At 44.6% G+C, this 13,917-nt stretch overlaps 1 protein-coding gene across 1 annotated transcript in view; it reads right to left on the reverse strand.

Annotated features, from left to right (window-relative positions):
• Window positions 1-7,013, reverse strand: part of CSGALNACT1 (chondroitin sulfate N-acetylgalactosaminyltransferase 1) — a gene marked incomplete at its 5' end in the record, with an annotated part of 94,478 nt that extends 87,465 nt beyond the window's left edge. Inside the window, one exon of the mRNA XM_084758412.1 lies at window positions 6,386-7,013. Within this exon, the coding sequence (XP_084614538.1) occupies window positions 6,386-7,013 (628 nt within the window). The remainder of the gene's footprint in view (window positions 1-6,385) is intronic.
• Window positions 7,014-13,917: the final 6,904 nt, after the last annotated feature.

The raw sequence follows: 13,917 nt of genomic DNA on the forward strand, positions 1-13,917 counted from the left end.
CCGAGCAGCGCAGCGGCAGTGCAATTCTCAGGCTCTGGAACGGCGATGCTGTTCACCAGCTGTGCAACCTTAGGGTTTTCAACCTCTTCCAATTTCAGATTCCCCCTGAACTAATAGAGATAATGAGAGCCTCGAATCACAGGGAAAGACTAATTTACATGAGATTTGCGCTTAGAGAATGTCAAAATGTGTTCAAACACACAACCAGCAGGAATAAACCATAGCAACCACCGTCACGGGTTACAGGTGTCCTCAGGATGCTGCGGTTGCAGAAATTGTGAGGAGGGGGCTATGTGGGGCTCAAGGGCCTACGTAGAACCTTCTAGCTGCAGCACACTTCCGGATCCAGAACATCCTGTGCCCCAACTTCAGGCTCATGGCACTACAATCCAGTGACTCTCAGGGCCTGTGTGCTGGCGAAGTCCGTCTGTCTTCCAGAAGTCTGGCATTCCATTTTCTGCCCCCTTTAGGTTCCAATTCAGACCATCTCACACTCTACTACTTTCAATCTCTTCCTTGACCACTCAGCTTCCATCAGCGACCGCTTCTAAAGCCCAGGGCACCAAGGGTCAGTTCCCTCCGCTCAAGTCTCCCTCACTCAGACCTTTATCTCTTTGCATAAACAGCCTGTTGGGTCTTTAAGTCCGACAGCTGGCTTTCCCCTCTATTAGCCCTCAAACAGCTGGGGAATTCTGCACACAGAACAGACATTCTACACACACATGCTGACTGAAGTCTGAGGGAGCGAGCCCTTCTACTCCCTAACTGGAGAATCTAGAGGCTACACTCTAACTGACTCCTATCCCAGAAGCAACACTTTCCATCCAGCATGGCTAAGAAGGTTGAAATCTGGACAGCAGGCCTGGCACACTCCCGGCTACATATGCATATGGCGATGCCTTTTGCCTGCTCCTCTTACCCTCATGGCTCATACGTACTTCCAACCTTGCTCTGCCCCAGTTCCCCTTTGCTCCATGGAATCCTCCTGTCCATCCTGGTCCTTCTATAATATCACAAGTTCCCTCTTCCTCCCTCCCTGCCTCCATCTTCCCCTACATCCTTTCCTCTCTTCTATCTTCCTCTCTTTTCCATCCTCCATCTCTCTTTTCTCCCCCTTTCCTTTCTTCCTTCCTCTGTATCTTCTTCCTTCCTCGTGGCTTTCCTCCCTCTACCTCTCTCTTCTCTTCTTCTTTTCTTTTTTTCCTTTTTTTTTCTTCTTAGTGCTGGGGCTAGAACCTTATATGTAACACTGAGCCACACCCTACACCCTCTGACAACAAATTAAGGTTGTCATGAGGGAGTCACCATGAGGACACAGATGGAGCAGGAGCATCCAGGATGAGATTAGATGGCAGGTAATGGGGCAATGGCTGGGAAACCAGTGTAGTCTAGTTAGGATAGTATCTGCCCACCTATAGTGCTTACAAGGTTATTAATAAATGTAATAGGGCTCTGTGTCATTATTTGGGAGCTAAACTGGGCATAGAAAAAAACCCATACATTAATTTTACTATTTATACTTCATCACCAAGTGATGACAAGAGGCTGACAAGAGGCAAGTCATTGACATGAGCGCTGAAGAGAGTCTCGTTCCTGCCAAGTGCCTTCCGTGACACATTTGCTTATCAGCGGATTGCTGCAATCCAGACCTAGAGTCACACTGGATTTGGCAAGACAAGCTTTAACAGAATGATCACAGTATCCCCCTTATAAGTCACATGGTGACAAATAATCAGTGGACCTCCAAAACTCAAAACCTCCCCTCCAACGTCCTGATTATAGTGTACAGGTCAAGACTGACTGAACAATATGCTACAAAGTTTTATAGTAACCTCCAAATTGCCTGGTTTTAAACTACATCTCACCGTAGTCTTTCTCATGGTCTGCTTCAGGATAATTTAAAGGACAGAAAAGTAGTTCCTTACAGTGTTGAACCTTAGTGAGTGCAAGATGATGTTGCTGCAGGTTCATTGCCTGTGGAGCCTGGAATACTCTGTGTGTGTGTGTGAGTGTCCCCACGTGGTGAAGATGGAAGGGCAGCTTCTGAAAGTTTCAAGAAGCCTCTTCTGTAAAGGCCTAAATCACACTCATGTGGCATTAACCCTTCAGTGCCCAAGTCATCAAGATTGTCACATTTTCGACACCTGACGTTTTGGAGGAGCACATTCAAGACACTGCCCACCTCAAAACCTTTCCAACAGATCAGAGCTTGCTCCGTCACACCCCCAAATTGAGTCGTCAGTTGGCATTTGAACTCTCTTGCCATGCCTCTCACCCCACAGTCAATGCAGGAGGGAGAACACCACAGGCAACAGACACTAAAAGCACGTGTAGGGGTCCCTCTGTCAGACGCCTGGGCTGCAGAAGAGTTAGAAAGATAAACTTCTTTGTGGAATGACGCACCACTTCGACTCCCTACTCTCTTAAGGGAACATAAAATCAAAGATAGATGGGGCAGTGACACGCCAGCACGTATCTTCCTCTGAAGGATTAAGGAATAAAACATAAAGAAAAAAACGAGGAGGTGAATAGTTAGACATTCTGAGGCAGGGGCTTGATTTCAGCTTGTTGTTTCACTTTTCTTCCCAAATGGCTGCACAAAATTCATGCTATTAAATAAGAATCCAACTCAAACCTCAGCACCTACGAGACAGTCTGAACAGAGAAAGAATTAATTGTCCTCCTTGGGCTTTAGAAATCCTATAGGTAATAAATCATATGGGCATAAATGTGGTATTTTCCTTTCACAACTGCTACAGAAATACACAATTGTCACCGCCACACCAGATGCCATAGTTGTTTGTTGTCACTTTCTCCTTCCGTAGGGTAGGTGGCTTGCCTTTGGTCGCCCAGTGGATGGTGGAGCACTCTTTCACCTGGGCTCTAGGAAGGGGCCTTGGCAGACATGCACAGCAAGGTTTTTGTTGATGGAGGAGCAAGCCAATTCTCAAGGCACTTAAGGGTCCTATTGTAAGTCACACAATGCCCCCATGCTCATGTCACCTGCCTCCCAGCTCTAAGTTTTACATCCCTGTTACCTAGAAGCACCCCATCCCATAAGGGTCTTATTGTTTCTTTAGACAAGTTGTGCTTTGAATGTGAAAGGTCCCCACATAGCCTCATAGTCCTCAGTGGGTGGTGCTGTCTTTGGAAGGTTATGGAACCTTTAGGAGGTAGAGTCCGCCTGGAAGATGTGGGTACTTGGGAGTGCACCCTGGGGTGCTGCTGTCTCCGCTTACTCCTGTATGCGCCCTGGTTCTTGCTCCCCCACACTGAGGTAAGGGCTGCCACCTACATTGCGGATCTGCCTCCTTCTGGGCTTTCCCCCCACGGTGGACTATATTCCCTACAACTTGCAAGCCCAAATGAACCCTTCAGCTGCTTCTTATTACATATTTGGTCATAGCAATATGAGAAGAATCTAGAACATGCACAAGCAACCTCATCCTTACCGTGCTGGTCCAGTGGCAGGCACATTTGCTGACTTCATTTCGAATTCTCTGAGCACACAGAACATTCCTGTTTAACTTAATTTCCCATGGACTTTTGCTAAATGACTCCGACTTTGGACTGCTGAAGTCTCCCTACATCAGACAAAGTCATTTTCTCTGCAGTTATGTTTAGAAATGCAAATAAGTTGTCTAAAATACATCACTCCTTGCCGAGTCCTTATTACGGCTCAAACTCATTATAGAAAACAGATCTCAAATCGACATTTTCCATGGCCTTCTTCCACTGTGAATAGGGGTAGATGGAAGGAAAGTGAGCCAAGACTGAGAAGATGAAGGATAATTCAGCCCACCCACCTCTCGACAACAAGGACCACACTGGACACCTCCAGCTCAGCGGCCTCCCCGCTGATTCCTGTAGTCGCAGGACTCTCGCTCAGCTCTAGGACAACACTGTTTTCCAAATTCCTCCTTGGGTTGAACTTAAACTCCACTCCCTGCATCTCCTCCTGACTCGTAGACTTCCCAAATGCCTCCCCTCCCGTGACAATACAAGATGGCCTCTGCGATGCTTCGCTGTGGATATAACGATTTACAAATTAAATAACCTGCGCTGTCAATAACTACATTTCACACAAGTATATGTAAAATGTTATGTCTTCATTTATACAGAACATAAGAATAATTGTCCAGACTACACGTGAGTCGGTCTCCCTAAGAATATCAGCTGTGTCTTATGCAGGGGCCAGCAGTGGGCAGCTAGAGAGAGAGAGTGTCTCTGACAGTCAGCCAGATCTCAGGGAAAAGCGACCCAGGTTGGTGTCACTGCTGATTGAGAGAAAGACTGGCCTTACACATCATGAATCCAGATAAAGAAAAGCAGATGGAGATTTCAAAAATGAAGGCAGATTGGAAATCAAAAGGGCAAACTTTCCAAGCTGCAGGCATTGATTTGTAATCAACTTCTTTTCACGTTGCTTAGTATGTGGGCAGAAATTTATAGCACACTCAGGGGAGCGCGGCAGAGCAGTGGTTTCTTTAAAATGATGTCTAATGATATCCCCCCGGGGGTCAGCTAGTAAAATAATATATGTAGAAGCACCTCATAAACTATAAAGAACCAGCAAATGTGGTGTTGCCTTATCCTACCCTGAACTCTCACTGAAAGCTTTTCATGTGATCGTTATTACACTAGCCAGGAGGCGGGAAGTGTGATGTATTTTTTTTTTGTCTCTCAGATACATGAATTAAAATAAATCCTCTCAGCAAAAGATTCATCTTGTAAATGATTTCTTTACCTCGATCTAGGGATGTGAAAAATCATTCTATATTAAAAATCCATGAATTTATGTCTCAGATCTAAAGCAAAAAAAAAAGAAAAAAAATTACGGGATAGCCAAGCACCTAAAGGGAGCAGAAGAAGTAGTAAATTGTGTGTGTGTGTGTGTGTGTGTGTGTGTGTGTGTGTGTGTGAGAGAGAGAGAGAGAGAGAGAGAGAGAGAGAGAGAGAGAGAGAGAGAATGCACATGGACACTTGGGTACACACATGCACGTGTGCACATGTATGCACAGGTGTGTATGCATGTAGACACCAGGACCTATCATTGGCCTGGGACTTGCCAAGTGGTCTAGCCTACCTGGCTAGTGAGCACTGGTCACGTGCCTGCCTCCACCCCTGAGAGCTGGGATGACAAGTGTGCAGCAGTAGCACACCTGGCTTTGTGCGTGTGGTAGGGTGGTGGTAGAGCTCAGGGGAAATTGGACTCAGGTCCTTACTTTTCCAGTGCAAACACTTGGACACTTGAGCTGTCACCCCAATCTGGGAGAATTTTTGACTGAAGAGAAATTGTCTTTCCTGAGGTCAATGACATGGTTTCCTGACAGAAAATGTAACAGGCAAATTACCTAAGGTAAAAAGATGTAGCTACTACCGTTCTTGCTACGTTGAAGAAGATTTTATGCAGAGGTTGAGCAATGGAACTAGATGCCCTTAAAGGCTTCTTCCAAATTGGTAGATGGCTTTTGCACCAGGAATAATGCATCAGTTAATAAGAAGATACCAACAAGCCCTCTAAGAAAATCAGTAAGGAGAGCATCTCCTAAGGAATCAGACACAAACGTGATCAGTACAAGAACGGCTCTGAGCCCACGAAAAAGTGAACCTCTCCTCTCAATCCCATCAGCGCTGCACTCAAGGACCTGCACCCAAGGCTTGGACTTCTTGGGTTCAAATCCTGGCTCTGTCACTTGTGATCTGCAGCTCCATTTTCCCTTTAACTAATAAGTACTTCCTTTTCCTTGTTCCCTAACGGGGCCCTCGCCTGGTACATGTAAATGCTCCTCCCCCCCCCCCCCCCCCCCGCCGTGCGTTCTTTAGGTCTCATAATCCAACCCAATTTGTAGTTGACTCAACACATGTCTAGGATATGGGTTTCAGAGTTTTGTATGTATATTTTGTCTTAATTCTTTTCTTTTGTGGGGTTGGGTGGGTGGGTGTGATAACGTGTACTCGTGAGTTTGCACATGGGGACCACAGGTTGGCAATGGGTACTTTCCTCAATTGTTCTCCACTTGATATTTTTCATACAAGGAAGGGCCTTTTACTAAAACTATAAACTGCATATGAGGGTCTGGCGAATTGGAGCGTCAGGTCTTCATCCCTTCCAGGCAAGCACTTTACCAACCAAGCCATGAAATTCTGCCTTCAACTAAACTGTATTTCAGGCAGTTTCCAAGACCCAGAGAGAAGACGCAGGTGTTTCTGAAGAGAGCCTTTACATCATACCTTTAGTGTCTCCCTCATAAAGACCCGCCACTAGCCACTTCAGAGCCAACTGCCAAATCTCTGTAGTAGAGACATACCCAGGCTCTGGGTTACTTCAGAAGAGTTTTCTCAATGCCCGCCCCGCACCCGCAAAATCTCCAAGCAAGCCAACCTTCTATGAAGTCTGCAGCCGTGTAAGGACGCTGGTGTGGGCTGCTCTCGCCAGGGCTGTTCAGACTCTCCAGGGCCGATTCGATGGCTTCCACCAACTCATCTCGCTTGTCCTTCCTCACAGGCTTCTCCTCAGGGTGGCGGGTCAGGCCGGTCTCCAGCTGGTACACCTTCTGCAGAGTGAAGCTGTCGAAAGGCACGGCAGCATACTCGGTGGCCAGCTTGACACCTGCGTGCACCTCGGCCTTGTCCACCTGCCCACGCAGAAAGGCTAGCAGATCGGCCTGGGCTTTGGGCTCAAGGTCCCAGCCCGAGCGCAGGCCGGTGGCATCGCTGGCTTGGTCCTGCCCACTGCGGAGCTGCTCACTGCGTGCCTGCAGTTCATCCTTGAGCTGCGCGATCTGTCGCTTAAGGCTATTCACATAGTTACGATGCTGTTCCTCACGCTCCTGCAGCACCGCTTGGTAGCCATCTTTACCAGTGGGGCCGTTGGCCCGTGGTAGTCCCAGCTGCTCCTGGTCGCCTTTAGGGGTGCAGGCCAACATGTACAGGACGGAGATGGCACAGCAAAGCAGCACCAGCAGAATCACTACCCGAGAAATCCACGTCAGCAGCCCGCGGCGGACCATCCTCACTCAGGTGTGGGCCGTGCATCCAGTGTGTGCAACATCACAGGGCACCAGGACGGCCCCACACAAGGGCTTTCCTGGTTAGACCACAGTGCCTCTGAAGCCCCGTGAACTGACTTCATCCATTTCCTTCTAGAACGTGCCCTGCCTTTGGAAGTCAGGCATCACACGAGACCGCTCTCCTGCTTCCAAGGGAAGATCTTCTAGGCGGAAAAAGTCAATCAAACGGAGCCTCCAAGCTCCTTTGTTTGTTCCCATCATAGCCTTCCGGATATCCCGACCATGAGAGGGAACCTGAGAAGACACAAAGGACAGGTAAGCTTAGTGTTTCCATTCAGACTCGATCGTTTTCTATCCGGGACCCCTTTTCACCTGAAATGTTTTCACTTAATCCGGAGTACATAGGTGTATATAAAATAAGCGCACTGTTACAAACCATGCATTTATTTTAAAGCAATTCATTTCACTTCAACATATATTGAAGATTAAACAAAAATCTGCACATTAACGACATGCATGTGGTTATTTGACGTAATTCCATCTTGGCTGAATATTGAGTACTGCAGGATGGACAGCTCATCTTCATCGGTTTTTGGAGAACTGACCAATTTAAAAAAAAAAAAAGCACTTGGCATAAGTGTGTAATGAAAAGCAGAAGAGTCCTTAAAGAGGTTTCTCAGAAATAGCTGAAAATGCTGTTCTGATCTCAAGTCGAGATTTGTTTAGCCATTATTTATAAAGCTCAAGTAAAAAAAAAACTCAAGTACACATTATTTAAACCAATCCAAGGATACACTAATTTGATGCTTACATTCTGAGGAAAAACAGTAGGAAAATGCTACAAGTCTTTGCTTACTACAATCAAGACATTACGTATCCATAAGAGGGGAAACTCTACATGTACAATAAACACCCTGCAGTTCAGAACATAACTCAGGACTGAGATGTTTTGGGCATTGTGTGGTGTGACGGCATGGTGCAGGCCAAAGCCACAGCTGCAGGGAAACTTCCCAAGACAGCTCGAGTGAGCACTGCTAGAAACACATGCATTCACTGTGCATTTGATTTTGAAGCCATTTTGGTCATTGCATGTTCAGAAACTTTACTCCAGCTGAATTTCTCATTCAGTTACATGAAGTTGCAACCCACCGCTTAAGATGCTGAGGGCTCGTTCGCTACAGCAATCAGTAGCCAATTGACCCCTCCTCCAAGATTTGTGGGGAGTGTTTATGGCAGATAGTTGAGTGTGAATGTTTTTGTAAATCAGAACACAAGTGTCCCTCAAAGGAAACTTGAAAAGATGCGTGGGAAATATTGCCCCCCCCAAAAAAACCAAAAAACAAACAAACAAAAAAACAAAACAAAAACAAAACAAAACAAAACAAAAAACAAACAAAAAAAAGGAAATATTGCCAAATACAAACAGTACTTCTTTTGAGAATTGAAACTGATTTTTGACTTGTCTCCATTTTCTCTGTGTGTTGTAACTCTTCATCATGACACATATTTTAATGATCACAAACCAAACTCCAATGACACTGAAATTACTGTGAGCAGACATCGCAACCAGTGCAGGGAGAGGACAGGAGGCTGGTGTGTATGCTCTCTCTGAGACAGGACCAATGGCCATCAGAAAACACTTGAAGCTTTTGCATATCCAGAAGTTCAAATAAAGCAAGTACAAATATGCCAGTGGTGGTACCCCCAATGAGAGGAGTCTGTGGCAGCCGTCCCACCAAAGCTCCATCCATTCCTGCTGGTGGCAAAGACCACTCTACCGCAGAAAGGGATGAGTTAGGAGAAGAAAGGAGATGAAATGGTGTCTTGTCAGGACTCAAGGCCTAGGCGTGCCTGTCCAGTCTCTGTGGAGACTTCTGGTCTTGCTTGGTCACCAGTAGTTTTTAGAGTAACTGCATCCCAACACTCAGTCCTCTACCATAGACAACATCTCTTGACACATCTGTTTTGAAGTATTCTCCTTTTTTTTTTAAAGATCATCCTAATTATCTTAGTCATAAGTTAATCAATGAACCAATAAAAACAGATCAAATAAATATTTTTCGTTAAGGGATATTTTTATAAAACCTTCCTGTATGTATCTTTATATAACAAGTCTCATAAAATCAAGGAGGACCTACATTTTACCATTTTATGAAAACAGCATCTTAAAAAATTCCTGTAATGGTGAAATTAATTTAAGAGCACCTTTACCTAAGCACAGCAATCTAGATTCTGGGCCAATAACCACTTCCTTTCCTAGTGTTCTGTCCCAGTCTTGATGAGGAGTCCAGACAAATTTACACTTCCTGATCCCCTGGTGAAATTCTCTATACTCAACACATGATGACGACCCAGGAGCCTGGTGGCTTGTCCTGAATATCTCGTGTACCTGCTGCATTCTGAGTTCACACAGGGGAGATCCCCTCCCACTGCCCAGGAGACAAGCCTCTTACCAAGAACCCACACCACGACTACTTCTCCACTTCCTGGAAAAGTTTAACATATAGCATTTTCTTTCTGATATATTTTCTAGTATTTCTCTGGCCCAAGGAATCTCTTAACTATAATTTAGAACAATACATAGTTATTAGCACAAAACTTAAAGTGCATGCTTGCCCTTGGAAGCCTTTCATGTCTGATGAAAATCTCAGGATTTGTGTAATTACTATAATTCTGTGATTAAAACCACCTTGGCTCTGATGTTCAGGCACCTTGCTGTTTTTAATGAAATCTCTCAGATGAGCTCATTATATCTGGGTATTAAATTATCAGTGAGGACACGCTATCACATTATTCTGCCATTTTAAAGACCTTTATTTTAAACACATTGTCATTACAGACAAAATAAGAAAGGGAAAAAAAACCAAATAAACGGAACATTCAACACAATTTATTGTGTTGTGGAAACTTAAAAGATGCAATCATGCTAACAGATTTTAATGGAATAAATGTTACATTTGCATATTGGATTGAAGTTTTGCTGGTTTAACTGAAGCTATGCATTAAGACTGTGGTTAAGAAAATTAAAACTAGAGCAGTGATGGCACATATCTTTCGTCTCAGTACCTGGGAGGCAGAGGCAGGTGTTTGAGGCTAGTCTAGTCTACCGAGCAAGTTCCAGGACATCCGGGGCTACATAGAAAACCCTCTCTCAACCAAGCAAGCAACCAAGCAACTAACCAAACAAACACAAAAGCAAACAAAAAACCAAAAAAGACTAGTAGAAAAATAAAAGTATAAACTCTCTTTTCTATCCATAAGACCTTTGTTATAAGGATTGGGTGTTTCTCTGAGGTGACTCTGGGAAAAGGCACCTTCTGCCAAGCCTAGTGAACCAACTGGGATCCCTTGGGTCCATGGAAGAACAAACTTTCTTGTAAATATGCACACATGTGCACAAGAAATTAATTTAAATAAATAAATAAATTTTAAAAAACATTTTTTAAATAAAAAGTCTAGTTAGCGTGGCTTCGGAAATTCACTAGGTTACTTGGCCTTCAATCGCCAGAGAGACCTTAGAAAAGGAGCCAAGGGAACCAACATATTTTGTAAGAGAAAATAAACAAATAGCAGGTTTCACTGTGGTATTTTCATGCATACCTAGTTTTTGTTGACTCCCCTCAATCACTCATCTCCCCAATTTTCTGCTTCTCTCTTCCTTTTGGCTCCTAGTACTCCTCTTCCCGGAAACACACCATGTATGCTCTATCACGGCCCTCATCTTTCCTTAAACCCCTTTTAAATGGCTACACTACCAAAAGTCACTTACAGATTCAATTTCCATCAAAAGTCCAATGACATTCCTCACAAAATGTGTGTGTGTGTGTGTGTGTGTGTGTGTGTGTGTGTGTTGTTGTTGGTGGTGGTGGTGGTAGGGCGCAGGGGTCCTAAGTTTCATATGGGATCAGAGACCACAGATGGTTAAGGGATCCTATGCAAAAAGAATGTTGCCAAAGTTAATCACAACATGTATGACTTCAAACTACAGTGCAGAGCCATAGTGACAAAGACAACCTGATGTTGGATTGAGCACAGACATGCAGGCCATGGAACAGAAAACAAACCCTCTCAGCTATGGAAACCAAAGTTTTGAGAAAATTGTCACCCCCATCTTATTTAATAAATGATGCAGACAAAACCAGATATCCACATGCAGGAGAAAAAAATTATATCAGTATCTCGCACTCTGTACAAAAATCAATTTAAAACATGAAATCTGAAACCACTAGAAATAAACACAGGAAGAAAAAAAACACTTCAAAATACAGGTATAGTTTGAAACTTTCTATGTAAAATCTCCAAAGCATAAAAAAAAAAGCCAAGAAATGAAAAGTGCTATTAAATAAAATTAGAAACTTCACAGCAAAGGAAATTCTCAGCAGAGTGCAAGATGACAGAAGGCAAGAACAGACATTTAGAGAGGAAAAAAACATGATGCCAAAAATTCCTGCCAAAAAAAAACCCCAGCTTTTTTTTTTCTTTGTAAAATGTTGGGAGCAGACAATACATAAGAAACAAATTTCTGCATCCTTTAACAGACAAAATATTTCCTAATGTTTCTAGAAATCTGCTAGAGCATGGTCTGGTACTTTGTATTTGATTGTTAATTATTTTGCTCCCGAAGGTCTGCTGGCTGTCTTTTACGAGCAGAGAGCAGACGACCACATACCAGAAGAGACGCTGTGTAACCTTGTCTCCAAAATTATCCCTGATTGGCTAAAGTTGCCCACACACCTGGGCAGGGCAGAGGTGAGGTAGATGGAGCTAAGGCTTGTGGGATTGTAGGACAGAAGGATCATGGGAAGTACACACGTAGAGAAGAAAGGAGGAAGGGAGACCACTATGGTCTAAGAACCATATGGCCAGGAGGAATTTGCTCTGAGGATCGGTGTGGCTGAAGAGAAGCAGCCCAGATGGAAAGACTGTGGTGTGAGTGTTTAGATTATTTTGTATGGGAAGTAGCCCAGATAGGGATGATTAGAGCAGATGGCCTGGGATGTGGGGCTGTGGGATAACAAGGTAGTTTAGGGGGGTTAATATCAGCCCAGCCACGGGTGAAAGAAGGCTTATTGAAATCTAACAGATGGCTGTGTCTTTTACCAATATGATAGTGGGTTAAATGTAACCTCCATAATAATTATATAGGTTAGTGATAGATACTAATCACCAATTTTCTTATAACAGCAATCTAGTCTGTAATCAAACATAGCAACTGGCAATAGTGTAGAGGCTGATAATCTGTGTGCTCCTTCACACTGGTGCTTCTGTGGGAAACCCAGACGTCTTACTTAGCCCCACACAATGCCATTCTCACAGTGGTTGTAACAAAACACACTTCAGTAAGACCTAGGTGAACCAGTGAGGCTGTAAAGGCACAGCACACGCTCCCGTCTTGGCAGAGGAGTTGGAGAAGCTGATTTAATGTGTACAAAGTGTTTGCTGTCTTGCAGACGGGAAGTAACCATGTAATTACCGAGCCACTCGACACATTTGAGATGACAGTAAAAAAATATAGCTTTATGCGATCTCAGCCACACTGCGCTATTGTTTTAAAAACCTAGACAGGGAACTCAGATTTTCTAGCCTGGCTAAGTCTCTCGGGAAATCTAAGGGGCAGGGAGAGAATGTGGAGGAAGAAGACAGCCCTGTCATTAACCGATTTGGCATGCTTGGGAGAAAAGAAGTGGGTTTTATCCTTGTCAGAAATCCTTGCGTTTTTTTTTCAGGCTTCTTGCCAGTTACGTTTTTATACATTCATCCTCATTGATGGCTTTTCCCAATTCTTTCTCATCCCTTGCTAGCCCCTAAGGATGAGTCCGAGATGTACCGTGTCTTGCCACTATATTTACCAATTGGACTAAAGGAGATGTGCAGCGCAATGGCTCCATTGCCAGTCTTACGACCTCTGGGAGTGGCCACATCTGGGGGAGGGGCTTCTCCGTAGTCTCCTGTGAAGTGTCCAAGCCTGTTGAATAGGACTCGGACTCTCACACTCAGAGTATCGTCAGCGAAGGCCAGGTTCTATCCCTGTCACATTAGAACAACCCTAAGAGCTTTATAACTGCAATACATAAGCCAGGGGGTGCCTAAGGAACTGGCAACTCTTTCTCAGTTTTGAAAGCAGGCAATCAATCTGAAGTACATTGGCCTATGCCAAGGAATCTAGCAATGGATTGTATTTCTCCGGACTTCAAGTAGAAAGGAGGACAAGAGCCCTGACAACCCACCCAGACCAGGGAACATCTGAGACTGCCCCCATATCCCCAGTGAGCACAGCAGTAAGCCAACAACAGATCGGCCTCAGTCCCTTCCATCTAGGATTCTGTGTCTACATATGAACAAACAGGCAACCCGCCCTTTCTTCTAGGCTCAGGTTAGCACGTAAGCAGCTTTAAAAAATACCAGCCGGGAGGCTGGGCGGATGCCTCTGCTGGAAAAGTAGTTGAGTTTTGATTCCGAGCACTCAATCAAAAATTTTGGTAGTAGCATCAAGGAGCCACAAGCAGGCAGATCTCTGGAGCTGTCTGGCCAGCCAGCCTATTCTAATGTGTAGGTCTCAGGTCCCAGTGAGGGAATTCGTATCAAAAACAAGGTGGCTAGCTCGTTTCTGATATTCAACATGGCTGGCTGGCTCTCTGACTTCTAAACAGACACACGTGCGCGCGCGCGCGCACACACACACACACACACACACACACACACACACACACACACACACGAGAGGAAGAAAGAGAACAAGTGAGTGAAGTACAAATTCCACCTCAGCCAGCTTCCAAGCATTGGTAGGAACTGGTGTCTTTCCTAAAGAAGTATCCTTTGAGCTCCAAATAGACAAATGCCTTTAAAGTAGATGTCAAGTGTCAATGCTCTACTCCCATATGCCATTATATTCGGTTGAGAACAA

Source organism: Acomys minous (assembly GCF_964271855.1).
Source record: "Acomys minous genome assembly, chromosome: 15".
Taxonomy (NCBI): domain Eukaryota; kingdom Metazoa; phylum Chordata; class Mammalia; order Rodentia; family Muridae; genus Acomys; species Acomys minous.